We start from the raw sequence: 23,618 nt of genomic DNA, 5'->3' as shown, positions 1-23,618 counted from the left end.
ATATTAAAGCATTTTATTATTTAAAAATTTGCTATGAAGGATGCTTCATATGAATTTTAATCATTATTAAATCGATTTTTAATAGGATTAAAATTAAAATTTGAATGAATATTTTTGCAGGTATCATTAAATAAGAATTTGGTAAATAATTCACAGAGTTACGTTTTATAATGAGAAAAGGTTCACCTAATGGTAGGAGATACTTGCCCTGCCCATTAAAATGCAGTGCCCCTGCGGCCGCCATTTAGAGACATAGATCCTAGTAATTCATTGAATCCTCTGCAGCAAAGCCTCCATTACTATATCTTCCGTTTTTATTTAAAAGTAAATTAAATGTATAAACATTCATCAATACATAATATACGAGTAACTATCGTTAGGAAAATTGAAATGCATTGGCGTTTCAATAAATAAGTTTTGTCTAATTTCGGTGCAGAAAAAAAAATAAAGCATTAAAAAGTTCAATCGTAAAACTATACATTATTCAAACTAAATTAATTCTTGAGCAATCCCATGTATGTGCTTCTTCTCTTGATCGATATAAAGCAACCGTAATATTAATGGCAAGTTCTTGTCCATTTTTGATAATTCCCTTACATTTTAATGATATTGCAACATATTTCTCCTTTGGCACAATATATTCTTAAAAAACATTACAATATTAAATTAATAATTCCTACATAATGTTTTTAATGAATAAACATCTCAAATTCTATTAATTTGCATACATTTAAACCTGACATTAAAATCATTTCAAAAATATTTGCATATAGGTGGATTTAAATTTCTTTGTATTTTGTGAATCCAGTAATTGTAAAATATTTGTTAAAAGCAATTAGTGAAAAGTACATTTGTAAAAGTAACAAACCTTAATATCTTTAATTTAATATTAATTCTAACAACGTAAAATTGGTCATTATGTATTTTATATACCAACAGATTAATATTATAAATAATAGTAATATTATAAACACACGAAACTTTGGATATATCTTATTATGTAAACGATTTAATGTATAAATACACTTGAACACTTATAATTTGTACTATATGTTATGTTATGATCAAACTTAAGATAAAAAGATCTTAGAGTAAACATTATTAAAATTAACGGATTTGTACTCATCAGTCTTAGCAAAAAAATATTTTTAATATCTTTGTCATAAATGAGGTAGATAAGTTTCATAATGAAGTTCCTTAGACCTTTGATCGTTGCTTTAAAAAGCGATATTAAAAGCTTAATAAGACGTTTAAGAAGGTATTAATAATTGTATGATTACTTTTTGTTTTTCAAAACGTGCATGATTCCTTAATTACTGAGGTGGGCTTTCCTGGGAACTGCTCGAGGTCTTCGATTGCGGTTCATCTTTCTTCTTCTCAACCTGTTTGAAATAGAGTGCGAAATAAGTAGGGTTTTTTTAGTTTTAATTAGACATTACTGGCCAATTATTAAATTCATGATATTTCTGAACTACTAATGTAAACTACTAAAGGACAATCGGACTCTAGTGTACTTGAATATAATAAATAGGTCAAAACTTCTTCAAAAGTATGAAATATCAATCAATTGCCTGTCGGAAAGTATTTACATTTTATAATAAATGGCATTTTGATTGTTAATTTACTATTTTTGAATAATAAATGATATTTTACAAATGTAGTTAGTGCAATATTCTCGTACCTTGACAGGGCAGTCCGCAATAAGATGGTCTTCGCTCTTGCAGTTATGACATCGCTTGGCTTGCGGGCCCAAAGTACATTTGGCCGCTATGTGGTTAGCAAACTCGCCGCAGTTGTAACATCTGAAAAAAAAAGTGCATAAGAATGAAGCAGAATTCGTAAAAAGGCATAAAAGACATTTATTTTCTCAAAATTGATTCCTTTAGAATTCTTTTTGGTGTCATTTCTTATACTACTAGATACTACTACTGCTTCGGAAACAAATGGCGCTCTGAGAGAGATGAAGCGGCGTAAGAAACTCTCCCAGCATTCTTTTTTTGCGCTCTTTCCAATAAAAATATACAATATTGTACAGTCATTTCTATCGCTATAAAATAATCACAATCTAGTCCCAGGCTGTCCGATCATTTAGATATTCAGCAGTGGAGTAAAAGGATTTACGACAGAGCCATTTTTTTTATAAAACATTTAAATTTATTTATAGATAATGCCTGAACAGTGGCTGGGACTTTATTATAAATGTGTATGAATACAATTCATAAAATATATTACAGATTATTGTATTTTTATGGGAGGAAATGAAGGCCGGGACCATCAGATGGTAAGGACCTAATATTATGTGCCCATTACACCGAAAAACCTGATGCTCTAGATCACCTCTCTCTCTGTGGCAGCACTCTAAAACTTGAGATGATTTGCTTCATAAGTTAAAATATGTATAAACTGCAATGTTAACATAAAGATGTTTCAAATTATAACTACTTATCTACTTACAAATCTAAAGTAAAAACATTAGGATTCCCAAATAAAATATTTTTTATTGAATATCTAGAACTAAAAAAGTACAGATTTCCACCTGCTATTTATTCTTAAATAATAAATTCAATTCAAGAAATAGATTATTATGCATTTTCAAACATACTTTTGCTTACTAAATGTAAAAATGTTATTAGGTATGGATTGAAAATAATTTGTAGCATTTGAATCATATCCACATTTGCCAAGCCTGGGCCAACACGCTCTGCGAACGTGTAGATGATTTAGGATGTGGCCAGCAGTTGGTGACACTCGCTAGCAGCTTGCCGCGACGTGTCAGCATTTGTACGCGGATCAAAGACAATCGGCGCGGGCGCATTTTGGAGTCAGTAGGCGTTATTATAAAACCAAAACATAAACATTCAATAGTTATCAGTTTGAAGCATATATTTATGATTGTTAACAGCTAAATATTTACTAGCAACCCAATGTCTTAGCGATTTTTAAGTGGACTTTTATTTTAAAAAGACTTGAATGCAAAAATCTAGAAATTGAATAATAACCCCAGGACATTACAAATTCAATCAATTGATTGACATAATTTCTGTTGAATTACGTTTATGATTGTTGAATGTAATATTTTTATTTAAATAAAATAAATTTTTTACGTTTGTTATTGTTTACTGCAGAATTTTAATATATTTGTTTACATTTAATCTCTTTTTGTTTAAGTTTATAGTACTAGTGTGTGAGTAACATTTACATATAAATGATCCTCGGGACCCCTGAGTTATGGGAGTGCAGTGCACTTGTCGAGCGCTGTCTACAAAGCTGGGCGAATGTCTTCTAGCGGCATTATGGCTGAATCGACTTTGAATACCGAAAATTCACTCTGGTTATAACCGTTTTCCTCTAAAGTAATATAACTAGCAGTTATAAGAACATTAAATATTATATTGTATGGTCGGACGGTTGTTGTACTTTTTATTTTTTCAAATCATATTCCGTAACTAAAATATAATAATTTTTTGAAACAACAAAATTAATTGTTGTTTCAAAAAATGCTTCGGGTGGTTGTTTTATTTTTTAGTCATAAATTATAATTAATAAATGATTCTTTTTACTTATATATATATATATATATAATATGACTCGCACGCCCTGGTCCGTACTCGCCCTATGAGCAAGTTCAATGGCATATACGAGTATGTAACGCCTTACTTATTTTCTCCAAATTTATTCATCTTGAACTTTTTTGGTGTCAGTTCCAGTTTCGGAAGCAAATGGCGCTCTGAGAGAGAAGAAACGGCGCAATTAAAACTCGCAGCATTCTTTATTGCGCTCTTTTTTATAAATTTTTGTACTATATGTCCAGTTATTTTTATTGCTATAAAATAGTTATCTAGATCTAGTTCCGGGCAGTCCGATCGCTTAGATATTCAGCTGTGGAGTAGTAGGACTTAAGACGGAGCCGTTTTTAATAATACGTACATTTAAATTCATTTATAGACAATGCCTAAGCAGCGACTGGGATTTTTTATTATAAAAGTGTAGGTATATATTTACCCTTAAGGCTATAATGTATCTTATGTATCTAGACATGCAACCTAATATTAATAAAACATAAATATATACCGAATCTTCCTGAACCTCTTCTTGGACAGCGGACGCCGATGTGAACCCTGGCAGTCCACTGACGACGGACCACACACCCGTGTTGCTTCAAGACCTTTGTCAGACTCCTTGCACTCAAACTCCACCAGTTCATCATCACCGAGCGATCTGAATCCCGGCATTTTAATGACGCTCTGAAAATGTTGAAATTTTTAATTATTTAAATGATCGATACCTTGGTGTAAGGTCTTAATTCAAATTCAAATATTTTTATTCAAAATCACTAACAAAACATAATATTGTAAGTCAAAAACTAAACCCCTTTCAAAAGGTATGCCTCAGACCTGAGAAGAACGGGCGCAACAAACTCAGCGAGCTTCTTAATTTATAAGAATATGATTACAATGTAAAATCATACAATAAAATTAATTTTTAATAGCTTGTGAGCGGTCGCTCCATTCTCAATCTGTTGTATCAATAAGAAAGTCATTTATGTTATAGTAACCTTTATCACACAAACGTTTTTTAACAATTCTTTTGAATTTCGTAATACATTTATTTTGAACATTTTCTAGAGTTCATAGACAGTTCGACTAGAATCCGCTGTAGTATCTTAATCCGCTGGATTATGATTTACGGTCAGTTTTAGAGAGTACGGCTTGCTCTAAACGCCGTGATTATTTGGAGTCCCTAAAACAATCCGTACGATTGGCAGTGAACACTTTTCCCATGGAAAGAGTGCGTGCTTCTAATGACAACTGGTCTCAACGCTTAAAGGACTCTATTGCAGCTAATGGAGACCACTTCGAATAAGCTTTTTATGTTTTAAATTGCTTTATATTTAACTATTTTACTTACACACTGTAAAAGTAATCAATATTATTTGCAATAGATATTTATTTTTCTTTGTTTCAGTATTTATGGCAAGAGTAGGAAAAAACATAATATTATCAAGAATATATTATGAGGCAACAGTCAAGATATTTATTTCTATAAATTTTGCTCTCTATGATTCCTTAGGACCTAGGTTATAAATAGCGCGAATAGCGCTCTTCTAGAAACAAAGATGGCATTGATATCGGCAGCATTGCCCCATAGCAATATACCATAGTTCATAATACTATCAATATAACTAAATTAAACTAATCACGCTATAACTAGGACGTTTAATTGTCTAATACTTTTAGCCGCGTATGCTGCAGAACTATGTCTATTAGCCAAACCTTTAATACGGGGCCCATTGTTATTTGGAATCCAGAGTTATGCCAAGAAATATAGCAGATTCCACAGGTTTTATCACCTCTTCGTTTAACAAAACACTCTTTTTTTAAACGAAGAACTGTTTAGCATTAAATTTTTGACATTTGGTAAGGAAAATATTATATATTTCTTTAAATTCTTAAAATAACAATAGGTTATTAGCGCTAAACCAGTACACGATGTCAGATAGAATGCCATTTTCTTTATCATATATAACCTGGCTTCTTTTTACTCTAAATCTAAATATCAGTGAAGTATCATCCGCAAACATGAGATAGAAAAAAAGGTAGTATTACCTTAATTTTTTTCGATAAGGAAGAGGAACGGTCCAAGAATAACGGTCCTCTGGTGTTACAAGAGAATGTAACACCGTGCCGTGGTCCGTGGACCGTGGACAGAGAGGATGTGGTGATCACTTACCACCTGTTGACCAATACGCTCGTTCGTCGTCCTTTTCTATTAAAAAACTCACAGAAGATACCAAGTACATTCTGTGATTCCTCTCAGGCATCAAAAAATTCTTGATTAGTTCAACACCTGCATCCGTTGTTGCACGTTTGGTTTTACAGGTTGAACTTCAACGAGTTAAACTAAGGAGGTGACAATGAATGGCTTCCAAGCAATATTTACTTATATAATACATTACCGCTGATGTATAAAATTAAAATCAAAGTGCGTGTTAAAGTATTTCTTATTTTAACAGACAAAAAACCTCTTTTTTTAGTTTAAGCATCTATATCTATCTATCTATATATATAAAAATGAATTGCTGTTCGTAAGTCTCGCTAAAAATCGAGAAGGGCTGGACCGATTTGGAAAATTTAGGTCTTGAATTATTTGTGGAAGTCCAGAGAAGGTTTAAAAGGTGAATAGGAAATTGATTGAATTAAATAAAAACAATAATTCTTGATGTTACGATATATTATTGACAAATTCATAAAAAAACATTATTTTATTTATTATATACATAACAACATCTGTCGGGTCAGCTAGTATATTATATAAAAATGAATTGCTGTTCGTTAGTCTCGCTAAAACTCGAGAACGGCTGGACCAATTTGGCTAATTTTGGTCCTGAATTACTTGTGGAAGTCCAGAGGTTTAAAAGGTGAATAAATATGAAAATGCTCGGAATTAAATAAAAACAACAATTTTGTTTTTCCTGTGATGCGTCGTTCAGAAATCAAATTGAAGGAATAGTTTAAAATGAATAACTAATTGGAATTTTTATATCTTTCTAACTTTCTCAGGAGGTATAAAATAAACTTAATTTCATCTAACTACACTTGATAGATTAACAACAGGTGGTTACTATTTATCAGATTATTTTTAAGAAGAGCTTAAGTTTGGTCACAAATTAAATTTTTGAACGCAACCATAATATTTGATATTTGATAACCAATATGGCGATCCATCCTCTATGTCGATCAATATTTTTCGATAATTAACCAAACCTGGTGTTAAGTGAACACCGTCGCCCACATTCTCTTGCAGCACCAGAAAAATCACAGGAGCATTGCCGGCCCTTAAAAAAGGTGTACGCACTTTTTTTGAAGGTATCCATGTCCTATAGTCTTGAAACCTCCCAGAAGGAAACGCAATCCACAGCTTTGTGGTATGTGGTAAAAAGATCCTTAAAAACTGCACTGTGGAGGACCGCCACGCAACGAAGGTGAAATTCGTCGGCAGGAATCAGGTGAAACAGCTCTTCGGAACACTCCCCTAGATAAATGCGATACACACAATATAAATATTTATAAAATATAAAATAATAATAAAATAAATATATTTTTTTTTATAAGTACTCGTCAATTTCTAACTGTTACATTATGTTTCCTATACATGAATAAATAAATAAATAAATAAATTATTGTTAAGAAAAATTGATGCAAAAATGGTTATACTTTTTATACAATGCTTAAAATAGTAAGTACCTAGGGATAGTTCTGTAAAGTTCACATCATAATGCTACATTTGAAACAGACTCTTTATTTAACATAGGTACAGTTTATTATCAATGAAATAAATCATAGTTTTTTTCCTCTAGTGTTGTTATCGAGCACTGACTCCAACAGTGAAACGTCGTAACGGACATTACACATACTTGCTTGGATATTGAACCTTACTGTGTGCAAGAGTGAGTAATTTTTTACCGCTATTACGCTTGCAGTCGGCTGAAGCACAATTTTGGTGGCGTAAATGTATAGAAAAAACATCCGGACTTGATAAGCCGAACAAACAAATAAGCTCAACCGATAGATACGAGGTTTTTTCTCAATGAACTTCTTACTTACGATACCAATAGCATGTATAACTATATAACTACAAAACTACAAAACTACATTGCTCGCTAGCTAGATATCAATGACTTCGTCTACATGCGTTACTTTATTGTATACAAATAATTTATTAAAATTATATCACTAGTAAATATGACTGAATTTTAAATACTTATTATGATAATTAAAAAAACATCCCCACGTTTCGTACACCTGTACATGCAAACTTGCGGAAAAGCGACTTGAAAGTAATTAAAATTATAATCATTTTAATCATTTTAAAAACTGTTTTTATTTAATGGCGTAATACTCTCGTTAAGGCAAATACTTTGAGAATCTCGAAATGCACACAATTTGTTAGTATATCTAATAAAATAATTTATAACCATGTTAGTAGGTAAATATTATGTAATAAATATAATAATTCGGGTTTAATTGTTATGCTAGTCATAGATATGTGCCTAAAGCTTTTCATACAATAACTTATACTTAATTTTCATAACTTGTTTCTCAAGTGTCATATAGTATACGGTAAGGGGTAAATGTATGAATGAAAGACGGTCTTTGCATTGGATGATAAATCAAACATATACTAGAGCAAAGTTAAATTTTAATTAAAGTCTTAAAAACGGCAAGAGAAATAAAGTCACAAATGAAAGTTTGTCACTATTTGTGTTCAGTTTAGTCGAATTTCCAAGATGGCTGTCGCTCCTTTAGTATTAGTCTCACATTATTTAGTATAAGTCCCACATACTTAAGTATCGGTCACACTTCTAGGACACGAAAAAGGTACGAATATCTAATATTCGGTTAATTTTTATACACGTATAATGTAATTGCGAATATTTTTATTGAAGAATTTATCGTATAGTGTGCTTTTATAAAATTTTATCGCATGGTCCGAAAAGCGTTGTTCGTAACTTTACGGTTTTTTCAATTTCATTAACACATAAGAATTGCAATTACAAAGAGTTTCATAGGACTATTAATAGACTGAATGCGCTTTTGCTCAATATCTTTGTCTCATTGTAAAATGAGTCGAAAGATGTAGTTCTTTTTTTTGTGGTGTCTTTTGCAAATGCGTGCCATTTTTATATTAGTGTTATGATGTGTGTGAAAAATGTACAATGACGCGTGTTTTTTTGGAATAAAAAATCTCGGGCTTTATTCGTGTACTCGTTTGTAAAAACCAATTTACCGAACCAGTATCAAATATTCATAATTTTTATATCACTCTTATTGTGAATATTTTTTTGTATATTCTCTCCATCATTTTAACCATGTGCTTTGGGGGCCCGGTGACTTGTAGCACAGGTATTTGTTACCTAATTCAAGCGCCGGTCTCTCACAATTATAACAATGTATCAATATAGATTTTAATAAACTGTGTATTGTAAGTTTTTATTGTGAGAGAAAATAAATATAATTTTTGAATTTTGTTTTTTTTTATTTATTCAAGATGTATAATACAAGGGGTTAAAACTAAAACCTCCTTGGTGCGAGGTTTCATGGTAAAACTTTTAGACATAACAGATTTTAAAATGTACAACATTCGATTGTTTGACTTTGAACTGATGATTGTCTTAGAAATTAATGCAATAATTTAATCTCGATTTAATATTTTGAAAGCGTAACAAGCTATGTATTAATTTGGACAGGATTTTTTTTTAAATGGTTACAATGTAAAATTGTACAGTAAAATTTATTATTCAATAGTCTGTGTGCGTTCGCTCCATTCCCAATCTGTGGTATCACCAATAGAGTCATTTATTTTGTATATCAGTAACCTTTACCACACCAACATTCTTTAACAATTCTTTTGAACTTAGTAAATCATCATCGTCAATTGCCTAATATGTAAATATTGGGGTTGAGCAGGTTATCAACTGTAAAGTAGATCCTGTAGATGGGAGCCAAAACCTGAGAGTTGAAGAAGACATACCAAGATTTATGAACCATGCGTCACTCGAACGGTTGGCTCGGTTGGTAAGAACGCTCGGATGGAAACCAAGAGGGCGGGGCTTCGAGTCCCGCATCGTTCATAAATTTTGGTTACAAATTTAATTTGTATAATAGCAAAGTTAATAAGTCACCTGATGCACGAAGACATCCTGGCCCCCATCCTCGGGCGTGATGAACCCCCAGCCCTTCGCTACATTGAACCACTTGCAGCGACCACGGCGCGGCACTCCCGTCACTCCCCCCGTACCTGTCAACAACAACAACTTCTTTAGTTAACTAGCAAAAAAACTCCATTTTGAACTTATATATATATATATATATATACTTATAATATACTATTGTATGATAAGCATTATTTTAATATGTTTCGCGATTCAAATCACAATTTTCAGTTTTATTACTTGTTTTTTTTTTCTTTCCGTATGGGATGTCCTAATACTACAAATGATTTAAGTTTTCTTTAGTGTTAATTCTGCCAATATTTATATCGCCTCTACATGAGGCAGGACTCTAGTACTCAGGACGTGTTGTCTCGCCATAATTCGTGCCAGTCTCGTGCCAGATTTTGACGAGACAACATGTCCTGAGGATGCCTCGTGTAGAGGCGAAACACATTGTTTAAAAACAAATATTGGCGGAATTAACACTAAAGAAAACTTAAATCACTTGTATAATTATGGATTTCCGCAAAGAAACGCCTACTTCAATATTTTTTTTGTCCTAATACTGTTGAATTACATTTACGTTAATACACCGCAATAGATAGACAAAGATATATCAGCAGAATTAACATTACTATTGTGACTATGGCAATAAGTAAGACGCTATAAAATAAAATTAAAAATGGCGAATTTTAAATTTGTTAAGTTTGACATGTTTGACAGTTTTCGCCCTCTCTTGTGTCTTTTGAGATGTAAATTTTGTATAAAGGTACAGAACCCATACAGGCCGCATCAAATCAGGAGGATGACGTCCACTGCTAGATAAAGGCATCCCCAAAGATCTCGGAACAGAACGTAGGATATGCAACAGCCTCCTTCCGAAAGAGGATCAAAATATAATGGGATAGCCAACCAACTTGCCAAAAGTGGCGATTATGGCGAAACCAATACCATACTATATCAGACATACGTATCCCATGTTAATTCTTATTGGACACATTCACATATTCTAGTTGTATGCTTCAATCCACATAATGGCATCTACGTGGGTACTACAGGGGCGCCTTTTTCTGCCGTCAAACAATATTGTTCAAGCATTATTGTGTTTCGGCGAGGGCACCATAGTAAGTGCAACTACTGGCGTAGTGAGACTTAAGATCTTATGTCTCAAAGAGGCTGGCCCAATTTTGGGACAAATCCGATTTTGGTATTTAGTTACCCTAGGCACATCATTGTTATGAGTAGAGCGTGTCACTTACTTTTAAGAGAATTTGAACTCTTGTCGTCGCTTTTTCTCATAAAAAATATCTTTACAGACTTTTTTTTTAAAGTAATGATGAATACCTAGAATACATTATCAAATTATTGCAATAATTTGAGTTCAAACAATCAAACGGAATATACATTAACATTCCCAACAGGCGCTTAGGAAGGGAGTTAGCATATAATTAAAATAAAAATGTCGTTTATTTAACGTAAAAAATTCTCATAAAATGTCAATGAATATTAAAAAAATAATCGCTGCTTTGTATGATCGCATTAAGTGGATTGTCCCCTATTTAAAAACACACATCCTCAAGACATTTTATACCGTTCGAAAATCTATTAGCAATAAATAAGGGCCTACGATCGCTTACAGAACTTCGAAAGGGTATACTATTCCCCTTATCGACCTCCTTAACAAAAAACAACGTGGGAAACTAATGAAAGAATGAACTACTCTTTTTATGTTTAGATATCACTATAGCTGTTAAGGTTAAAGACCTCATTTTAAGGGACTTTATAATAAATACCAATACTCACTTTTAATTAAGCTCAGTGGAATGGATATATGTTCGTATTGATGAATTGTTATATTGTTGTTTGTTTCCGGAATGTTTGAGTCATTACTTATTTAAGAGGAAATACCGTAGTATCCGGATATTTCTAAGCTATGACTAATAAGTATGTTAAAATTATTTAGACTGTCATGGATCTGAGACTGCCAGATACCCATAAAAATGACATATTTTATGGGTAGCAGTATTTCTAGAAATAGAAAATCTTGGCGCCACCGTGGTGTTTCGGTGAAATATAGACCTAAAGTCAATTTCAAACGTTTATAATATGATCTCATAGTACCTTTGTTTGTTTAAAGTCTGTTTCAATTTCTCTCTTTAACTCTCGAGATTTATCAAATATTTACTTTTATTTTTCTGACACTAAAATATGTAGATGCGTAATTGTATAACTTGAGTTTTTTTTAAGATTTACTTCCATTTCTCTTTCACTTTATAATGTGTACACGTAATCCTGTAATCATTTTATAAAATAGATATAATAGTAATACTTTATTTCATCTTTTTCTTACACTCACTGCAAGTAACTTAATTATTAATTTATTAATATAATGTGCAATTTATTAGCTAAATTATAGTATTTTGTTATATATTCCTTATGAGCATCTACTTTATCAAAGAACTATACTAAGTTCACGGGGATAATTCGAACCCCTCCGTATTGAAAAGTGTACTAAATTTAAATTAAAATAAGTAGAGTTAATTTGTGTTAATTATTATTAAATAGTTATATAAATGATTTACAAAATAAGATTTTATTTGAAATTTCGCAATATTTAGTAGAAATGCCTCTGTTTTTAAATAACGCTGTTAATAGGCAATTAAGTTTGCTATACTCGTAATATATATGGCGTCAATACTTGACAAATTAAGATTTTTCACTTTAATTATTATTTTATCACAACTTTAAAATATATACAGCGATTATGTAGGTTACTTCTTAACGGTAGTGGCACATCTTTCTTTTCAATTTACAGTAGAGTGTAAATGCAAAATGTGCTATAACAAGTATTAAAATGATATCAGCTCAAATTGCAACCTGATGCACTAAAATGTCCAAGGATTGTTAGGTTATGGTTAGGAAGAACTTAACCTGGAGTTGTTTGCGAATTGATAATATACATAGTTTATGGCTTTCACAGATAACATGATAAAAAATTTAACTTCAGTGGTAGCAAGTGCACTTAACAGAGAATATAATAACTAATTCATTATAGTATTGTATAATAGGCGTGTATAATATTGTGTAACTTATATAGCTTGTAATTAGTTGTTATTTTGTATTACTTTTGTTTTGTGGTTTTTATCTTACCGTTGCTTACCTTTTAACTAAAAGTGTCGTATAAATTGTTGGAAACTTCACTGGTGAAAGTGTAAGTTTTAAGATTTTTTAATATTTAAGTATCATAATACTATTTGTTTCCTATACATGAATAAATAGATAATGCTACAACAGCGGCCTTTATATGAAAATTATTGAAATTTAAAGAACGTAAAGGACATTGTGGGCCTCTCTGTTACAAAGAGGTACCATTAAAATAACCTGTGAAATCAAATTGAACGCACTGTTGATGTTATTAATCCTCGAGATGCTTTATAAGAATTATTTAAGTGTGTTGGAGGATTTTTTATAAATTGTTTTAATTTTATTATCTGAATCTTAAACGTATATATGGTGACTGTAATATTAATTTTATATAAATAAATAATTAATTAAAAGCTATATGGATTTTATCTTCTTTCTAATATAATTTCATTGCTTCTACAGCATTGTGCATGCAAATTAGACATATTCTTTAAATGAAGATCAAATAAAATAATGATGACTTGGAAAATAAATATAACTTGGAATTTCTGGGGGAGTCTAGAAGATTCAATGACCACGAATTTTAAGATAAATTCTCATTCCGCTGAGTGTAGGATAGAAACATAATATACAAACAGTGAGAATATTGTATTTTCTTTTATTAACGCGAGTGTTACACATTTAAATAAAACACTTTTAAAAGGATTAAAACGCGTGTAATTGTAACGGTTTTACATTAGATGCTCATCTTCATCTGCAGTCCTCCTGAAAACGAGTTCTGGAAAGGTCTTGAAACGTCGGGTTAACTAAAATAAAAATGTAACTTTTACGCAAGAATCTTATGCAAAATAGACACAATTACACGCGTTTTAATCCTTTAAAAGTGTTTTATTTAAGAGTGAGAATATTATTAACAGTATCGAAATGAATAAAACCTCAAGGCGTGATATATTTTCCACCATATTTCTAGGTTGACTAGATGTCTTATGTTTGCTTTTTTAATTTCAGATTTCAAATTCAAATTAGTATCTACCCACATAGTTACTATCCCAAAATATTTCCACAAAGAAATATCAATAAATAAAATGAAAAACAATAGAAAATTCGAATTATCTAAGATAGTATAGTTTAAAACATAATATAATTGTTAATACTAATAAAAATATTGTTTATGCAGTATGCAAGTTAACATTAGTTCGAGAACTAGCGGCGGTAGGTAAAAGCAAGTAACTACACGTGGCAACTGGCAACGGGGAACGAAGAATGTGCGGTATTTAGGTTGCCTCCGTGGTAGCTCTTCATTGATCGCTGTAACACTGCACCTTGACGGAACCACAGAATAACACACAACTAGCAGCGTTACTCAATGTTAACTTTACAAATACATCTATTGAATGCAGGTTCCCTTTTGATGTTTCCCTTGTTAACCATCTTTCAAATTGGTATTTTTTTTAATAATGCTTAATAATGATTTGTTTGCATTAAATAATCAATGGTTGTTTTTATTGTTTTTATTTTCGGATCTGAGCTGAGCGATTCTTCCGTTCAGTTTTTTTAGAATCTCTGCAAATAACTTAAATTACTAAATTTACGATATTTATTATTTTGTACTAATTATTTAAATGTATTCATTGTTAATTGTAATAAAATCCAATAAAGGTTTTACAGTGATATCAAAAGGGGTGGTGGTAGGACCTCTGACGCCGAAACTAGTTAAAACTGTATCTCATAGAGATAGGTAATTACTTAACTTTCTTATGTGGATACTGAGAGCTCCTAATGAATTTATATAAAAATAAATCCAAAAATTTTATAATTATCCAATATGGATTGCAGATGCATGCATATTATCTGATAGCCTATCTATGCGCATAGATGTTCTATGTGAAAAAAATCCTTATATAATTATTAAAGATATATATACTTTTTAAGTCTATTATCTAATGAATTCTTCTAAGCAAACATATTATTAAAACTATTTCTTTTTGAAATTACCCGAATAGTGAACATAAATATTATGAATCCAATAATTTATCCAGAACCTACTAAGTGTTTAATAAATAAAATATCAAAAGAAATTTTAAAATAAAAAATAAATATTATTATGTATTTATATTAGAAATAAAGAATTAAACTCATATACATTAAGTAATAAACGCACTGCAATACTGTATTATATCGGCTGTTATTATAATTTCAGTAAATGTAGAGTTAGCTCTACCTGTCATTACGATATTTAGAATAGTATAAAAAATTGGGAAATTGCAATGATTTTTGTTGGCAAAATTTTCTTTCATAATTTTCGAAATTTGTATTTCATAGACGTGAAAATGAAGTTATGTATTTAGTAAATATGTCGGCTTAATAATAATTAAAGAACAATAAGGAATGAAAGAAAATAAGTGCAAATCTAGTTTTTCTTTTGAACGGTTAATTAATATTCTAGTAATAATAATATTTTTCGTAATTAAGCTTTTTCAAGTGAATTTGACAAGAGTGTGTAACGTGTAGATTTTATAAGCAATCAACTATTAAATCAATTTTAGAATGTTAAAAATATAAGTAGCTAAAATACTTAAAAATATTTTTTGTGTCTAATTACTCTAGCTATAATCGTATTACTTGTTGTACTAAGTCTGGTGTTATTATTTCGAAATAAAACTTTTTATTAAAAAACAATATAGTGTACTTATTGCGTTATGTTGTGTTGTGTACATGATATGGTATTTTATAGTATTAATTATGTACAGTAACTCCACTTTGATCCATAAGTTAGGAAGCTGCCTAAAACCGGCTAAGGTATCTTGAATATTAAATTATTTTAAATGAGAACTGTCTCAATCAAACATTCGAAACTATAATATGTGAATGAGTGTATCGAACGATAGGAATGTTATTCGTTACTACGATGTTGATACTAAGGTAAAACGTATTTGAACAAAACATTCCTAAATAAAGATAACGGGGCTCGTCACATAAATGGGCTTTTTATACTCGGAAAGAATTTTGTAATATTCATACTTATAACATAATATTTTATATGCAATGTTATAGAAAGGAATTTAAATGCAAAAGATAATTAATATTGGTTATGATTGTTATAATTATATGAGAAACGAAAAAGTTACTCTACTTCTTCTACAGTTTCTTTCTTCGAAATTTTATAAGCTTTTGGATATAAATTGGCTGAAAAAAGTAATGAAATAAATATATTTGAAAAATAAATCAATATTATTGTAATACTCTTCCAAAACTAGATGGAACCTTATGGAAAATACATTAGATTAAAAGAGTAACTTATAGGCATGATGCATAAGTACCATTTGCGATGAATAAGTTTAAGCTATTTTATATGTAACAATGTGTTTGTAATATAAATATATTTAGTGATGTACTAGGGAAGCAGCAATATTAAATAATAATCGAGTGTTATGGTGGTAACAAAAACAAGTTGCAATTTGCTTTCTCTATGCATTTGGCACTATTGATCACCAAGCATTAATTAAGTGGCCCCATTATTTTATGTCCAGCAATAGCTCCATGAAATATACCTTAGCTGACAATATAATACAAATACCAGACGAAGTGTACAAGGAAAGCAGGAATGTGAAGAGTTGAAAGTTGCAATGTACGTCTGTTTACTCTGCGCACGCACCGTAGTGAGACACGAGTCGTCGGCCTCTGAACGCCCGACGCCCGTATCAAGCTGTACCACAACACCCTCCAACATAAACTTTGGAATTTCGAACATTGCATCAAACACATGCTCCGCTTTCGATAGCGTTCCATTAGCCTCTGCCGAAATATTCGATAGGATTTCGATTAACACACTCTTACTACTATTATTCTAATAAGTAATTAAATTTACTTTATAATAAGTTTTATTTTTAAATTAAAATATGAACTGTGCTGATCACCGATCACAGTAGCTCCCTAGTGCTACGTTGAAAATTAGGTACATAATTCAACACAATAATTACTGTTGGTCAATACGTCCTATATTAGACCTTCACGTTAGTAAGAGGGAGTGCGCGATATCGGCAATACTAGTCAGTCACGAATATTAGTCAGTCTCGGTCTTTACATTTCAAACTATTGTAACAACGTATAAAATTTAATACACATGTTTTTATGGTTTACACTGAATTTTAGTGAAAACTTATTCAAATTTAAATTTAAGTATTTATTTAATTCAATAAAGAAAGTATCTAGGACACATTTCAGGGAATGCGGCACGCAGCTGCCCCTCCAAGACCAAATTATCTCACATAACAAATACAGTCGCGATGTTCCCAATTTATTGCTATAGTTTCTAGCGATTACCTTAACTATTTTGAAAGCTGAGTTAAATTAAGAACAACTTATTTTAAAACCAGGAAGGGGAACTTCATGTTTTCGTTTCAAGTATTCTTAAGTAGATTATACATATTATATCCTGTCTTATTATGTGAGCATAGAAGTTTCTGAATAGGGAAAAAGATGATGTATGATAAGATTTAAAGATTTTTATGTGCAGAAACAAAATTGGTGGTCGGTGAAATAATATTATGTGGGCTAAAAGCCTTGCGTTCATTATTGATTAAGATTTGGATGTAGGTCGATGGGAAGTATCTTATAGATTTTGATTTCAGCGAAGGGTTTTTAGGAGACTTTAATAATTTCATTACATTTACTCCTTTTTAATTATAATTAGATAACATTGCTTCGTGATGCCAAATATTAATTGTACAATCTATTTCTTTTATGTCAACCAAATAATTAATACATTAAATCTTTAATGTATTAATTCCTCTGGGTGGCTCACTTGGACCCTGTGCAAAGCCAACCAGTGACTTTTGTCTACATTGTTATTAAATTTAATTAGCTAAAAGCTCGATTTAAGAGCGTCAAGAGACATTAGCTGTATTGATAAATCAATTACACTTGATACCTTCAGGTGTTCCTGAAAAAATGGTCTTGACAGATATAAGGACATCGCAGTGTCATGTTTTAAAAGTATCTGAATATAGGAAATATTACCTACCCTTCGCGATAAGATGGGGACAATCCGCCATCTAAGTGACGTTGTAATGACGTATATAAGACACTATAAAAAGTACCGTGTGCAAACTGACAGAATTGACAAATGTGACAAGGTTCCATGTATGTTATATATTCATTATATGCTAGATTTCTTCGATATTTGTACAGTGTTGACAGAATTGTCATTGTCATAACATTAGGCTTAGTATAATAACGCTTAGAACATGAGTAGGCCCAAGCGAAATGAAGCAGTTTAAATGTGGTCGTTTATGACCACATACGTTTTGCGCCGCGTCAATGTCATTCTGTCAACTTCCAGGACAATAAGTGCGTGAAATTTCATTGAAAAATGACTTACTGTGCAGTGAAAGGATGTCACAGAGCGTCTTATAATAAAAATAATGATAGGAAAATAACATTTCACACCTGAATACTATTTCAAAACCTTTATTTTAAGCTAATACATTCGTCAAAAAAGCAAAATATTTTGTAAACAAAACAGACGCCATTGAAAAAATATGTTGCCAGCTATGAAAGTACTATATACCCCGAGTTCCTCCGCTGGGATAGTTTTTTGTGTTTATCGGTAAATATTGATAGGAGGCTATAATGTACGACGCCATGATGATGTTATAAGTATTCAAAGTCAAAGTCAAATAATCTTAATTCAATTAGGCTTAAACTAAGCGCTTTGAATAGTCACTATAAATATTTCTTTTATATTACTGAATTTACCATAAGTTCGGAAAAAGTTGAGCTCGTGAGAACATTAACGGATACTCTTTTTTACCGACATCAAAAAAGGAGGAGGTTCTCAATACGTCGGTATGTTTTTGAAGTGAAACTTCTTTATCGATGTATGAGAGAAATTTAAAGCAAATCGTCACGATTTCCGGTTACGCGCCATTTTGTTTTTTTAAATCCAAGATGGCCGCGCGCAAAATAATCATTTCAACAATATTGATATTGAATCCGAGGTTATCGAGGGTGCAGAGAATGAATTTGGCATCATTTTTGAAATCCAAGATAACAATTTCCGAAAGACACCTATAAGTTGTTTGGCATTAGGATTATCATTATGACCACCACGCATACGTACAGCACCAAAAAAATTTTTCACCGCAGCCATCTTCGATTTAAAAAATGTGAACCTCGTGAACCTCGGATTCGATATCAATATTGTTGAAATCATAAATTTTCGCAGCGGCCATCTTGGATTTCATAAATGATCCCAAATTCGTTCTCTGCACCCTCGAGAACCGCGGATACGATATCCATATTGTTGAAATCATAATATTACAAAGCGGCCATCTTGTATTTTAAAAATGATCCCAAATTCCTTTTCTGCACCCTCGAGAACCTCGGCTTCGATATCCATATTGTTGAAACGATAAATATGCGCAGCGGCCATCTTGGACTTAAAAAATTATCCCAAATTCGATCTCTGCACCCAAGAAAACCTCGGATATATTTGGGACCGGCGCCTCTATCGTCTCGCTTTTTCGTTTCATCGAGTTTCACTAAACAACGATTCTAAAGAATTTGTTTACTTACACTTCAAAAATTGTTGCACAAATAATTAAAAATTGTTGCACAAACAAACAATAAAATACGTGATGTTTTTATTAAATTTTTAATTTACATTTTATTTCTTCTTTCTTAATACATATAATCTAGTATTTCTTATAATTTACTGATTTAGGCAAATGTCTATTCACTTGCAACATTATGTGGCTATCTGTGTGCGTGTTGGCGAATGTAAGTACGTGATGCTCACGCACACATTAATTATATTGTTACTTCAATATCGAGAGGAACTATGAATGAAACTATCGTTATGAGCGTTATTATTCTATGACATTAGGACTATCGGCATACCATTCGTGAGTTTTCGGGGCACACAGATTTCCTAGTTATGTAATTGTCTAGAGCACTTGTTTGGACGACGGCGCAAGGAATTTAAATCCTTATTTTTTTGTGTATTGAAGAAAAATCATAGAAAACCGCAATGTAGACAGCGCCAGTGCCACACTAAGTATGTATTTAAGTTTGGGCTGTGGTGGTATTCGTCACAATAAAGTGACGTATCGTCGTAAAGCCAATTAATTTAATCTGATTCTGGTAAGCACCATATCAGACATGACAGTAATACACAATTTAATCTCCGCAATCCTTACCCTGTCCAAGACGCTACATATGAATACCCATGTGATATGATCTGTGACATATATCCATATAAACTACTATTTTTGTGAAATCCAATAAAGTTGTAGGTGAAAACTAAGTAGTGAGTGAGTAACTAGTAAGTGAGGGAAGCTGTAGGATTAGCAAACAAAAAATAATGTTTACTTTCAGGTGCGTGTAAATATAGACGGCAATATTGTATGAGCAAGATGCAAATAACCCATAGACACAATATACTTGCGTATAGACAAACACAGCGAGCAGAGAGAGAAGAACATCTCTAATATCTCTCTGTATTTCCATATATAGCAACATAGAAAAGGTAAGCGAAACAGTCAGCTACGCTTGACATTAGGTCTATAGTATTTTGAATAGTAAACTACTAGCTAAGGCACACATTGACAAATATAATTGGTCACAGATTATCTTGCTGTCAGGTCTTTTGTATGCTAGTATATTGTGTGTCTAGGGGAGCTACAATATTTTCAATCCTTTAAATTGAGCCACAAACAACGGAGTATAATACAAAGTGAACCCATGTTTATCCGTTTATAATTAACATACATAAAACCTAATAACTTAATATCCATAAAATTATGAGATGAGCATTTTCACCTTATCTCTATCATTGAATAATATCACAAGTATGATTACAAATATCTATATAAGTTTTACGCCAACACAATTAAATACTGAATAAGCTCAACTGCAAAGATATAATTTATAAGCTTTTGTATAAGTAACCCGTGTTATGAGGCCAATAACTAAAAAACTTATTCGAATTAAAAACGTATTATTGTTAGCTACCTAAACTATTAGAATACGGCCATATTTGTATAATTTTAGAACCAAAGCGCAAAGAAACAGACTAGGTAAAGGTAAAACCTTGTCATATTAACGTTTGCAAATACTAGAGGGCGCCCTTGGCAAAACATATTATGTTGGTTTAGTTCTAAAATTTTCTAATTGACATTTTTAAAGGAAACTCCGATTTAATTATCTAAATATGCTTTCTGCACTTCTTCTCTATGTAAACTTTCACTATTCCAAAACTAACACAACCGCGCGCCCGACTACATTCTTTGTATACATCGAAAGTGCTTTATTGGTGTTAATTGTAAATAGGTTCAAAATATTTAATAAATTGTCAAAAGAAATAAAAGAGGAGACAGTGTTAACTAGATTAAATAAGAACTTAAATTATCGGGGTTAATAGATTATAATTACCTATAACAGCTCAAAAAATATTGTTTTAGTCAATATACGAATATAAACTGGCACCAATCTAATTCTAATTATTATAATATTAGTCATTAATGTTACTTTACCGTCTCAAAAAAATACATTATAATTGTATATTGTAGAGTTAGTTAAATATAACTTTATGTTGAAAACTAAAAACAAAATTAATTATAAAATGGAAGCACTGAAATATTTCTAAATATCATAATTTGTAACATCTTTTGAACTTTAGAAACTTTGAACTAATACATTACAAACTTACAATATTGTTGTAATTGTATTCACATCAAAAACAATTTCGCTACTTCTCGCAGAAGAGTTCATCGTTTACTTTGCCTTTAGCGTTTTGTCATTCACAAGAAGTTCTGGTCTTATCAATCGCAGGTATGGAATTTGAACATGAATCATCGGTCAAGTGGCGCATAGGCATCGGGATCTTTGAGTTAGAGTGAGACAGAGAGTTGCCACTATTCTGATTTAATTGACTGGTTACGAACTCGGGCCCTGGTGTAGGGACGTACATTACTTAACATCGACTTTCTAAACATTCCAAATGTGTACTTCAACAACAACTCTCTATGAATTACAATTCTTTTGGGAATATCCCATTACGTTTTTCCATGTTCAATTCTCTGTTTAAATTCAGTGGGTTTGTTGTGTTGCAATATTGATGATCCTGTCCGTGTCGCCGAAGCCATTGAGGTTGTTATCAAATTAATTCCATGCGTCTGTCTACACGAATAGTTTGACGACATAATAATGTTTTTAAATTGATTTTTTTTGTGCCAATAGAAGTATGACACATACAATACCATCATGAGTTACTATTTTATATTTGGCATTTAAAAAAAATGTAGAATCTTCAACCGATAAATGTATTGGTATAATAAGGCCAACAACGCTCCTGTAATTCCTCTGGTGTGCAAGAGATTGTGGGCGGCGGTGATCACTTAACAACAGGTGACCCGTACGCTCGTTTTTCCTCCTATTCCATAAAAAAAATCTCTTTTGAGTATTGTATATACAATTTTAAAAGACAATATTAATTATTAAAAATTTAACACATTAAAAAATTCAAATCTAATTATATTTTTCATATGTAACACTAGTGATATATTGTACTTATGGGAAGAAAAAAATTAGAGGAATATTTGGAGAAAAATATAAGCTCTTTTTTTTTTCTTATTTAAAATACAAAACCAATGAATATATTAATCACTATAATACAAGTTAGTTAATTTCAGAGAAGGTATTCAAAATTATCAATTCCAGCTATTTCATTCATTGACAGCCCTAGATTCAATTCCGGTGGTCGCTCGGTTCAGATAAGACATTCTATCCGACCAGATAAAGTCGTCAGGACCAATATATTAAAATACATGAATTTATACTAAATATCGTGATGCAATAGGAGATTTCCTAGGAATAGTAAACGATATAAGTTAACGGTACCACGGTATCGATATCATTCTCCTCACTAAAAGATTGGTATGTCAACGGCAAAAACACGTACTAGAAGATTGGTGGGGACTAAAATCCTTCGAAAATGCAGTCGACCTATAACGCACATTAGCTTCTGTAACACACACATATAAACAATAGAATTTAACTAATCTGAGCTCTATTTAATACGTAGTAAAGGCGAGTCCAACAATCATAGTTTGATGCACACAAAGCATTCGACCGCGAGTAACTTAAACGGAATCGTGTGGCTGCTACGATGTTATAGTAAACAATTTACTGTGGGATGCGCACCTTGTTTGATAATACATTCCTAATTTTTATTTCCTACCGCGTGTATCAATTTAAATACAAATGAAGAACCAACGTATATAAAGCTGTACTGAACTAGTGAGTTACACAATATTAACATCTCTCTAAAGTTTCTCTATGTGCTTTTAGTTTTAAATATTACTAATAACGAAGTTTTTATAATTAGATACTATGAATAGCTTGATAACTTGTGGTGCTACGCATATGTGAGGCGACAGTCTATTAACCTCAATTCAAATAATATTAGATTAGTAAACAACATCGAGTCAATGGAGTTGTTGTCCCGACAATCATACTACTAACACGTGTCACGAGTTTACAAAAATACAACTATATTTAAAAATAAACAAAAAAAAATACTTACTCGAAGACGGAACTGCATTTCCGCCTTCCCTTCCGCTCATTTTAACTGAAATATACGAACTCGCACTAGTATCACCTTCGGTAAAAATCCATCCTCTGCACTATTCACGTTAGATAAGGTTCAATGTTGTATGAATGAGTCGAAGATAAAGATGTTATGCACGTGAGAATGCGCGGA

The 23,618-nt window shown here is 31.6% G+C and overlaps 1 protein-coding gene across 1 annotated transcript; it reads right to left on the bottom strand.

Annotated features, from left to right (window-relative positions):
• Positions 1-1,201: 1,201 nt before the first annotated feature.
• Positions 1,202-23,618, bottom strand: LOC126976948 (protein lin-28 homolog). Its single transcript, XM_050825546.1, has 5 exons — positions 23,442-23,618; positions 9,683-9,798; positions 4,072-4,244; positions 1,682-1,802; positions 1,202-1,382 (listed from the first exon to the last, which is right to left on the bottom strand). Exons 1-5 carry the CDS (start codon positions 23,479-23,481, stop codon positions 1,314-1,316), a joined length of 519 nt encoding a protein of 172 aa, XP_050681503.1. The 5' UTR covers positions 23,482-23,618; the 3' UTR covers positions 1,202-1,313.

This window comes from Leptidea sinapis, chromosome 43, assembly GCF_905404315.1.
Source record: "Leptidea sinapis chromosome 43, ilLepSina1.1, whole genome shotgun sequence".
Taxonomy (NCBI): domain Eukaryota; kingdom Metazoa; phylum Arthropoda; class Insecta; order Lepidoptera; family Pieridae; genus Leptidea; species Leptidea sinapis.
Note: the sequence above shows the minus strand (reverse complement) of the source record. Positions and strands in the feature narration are given on the sequence as shown.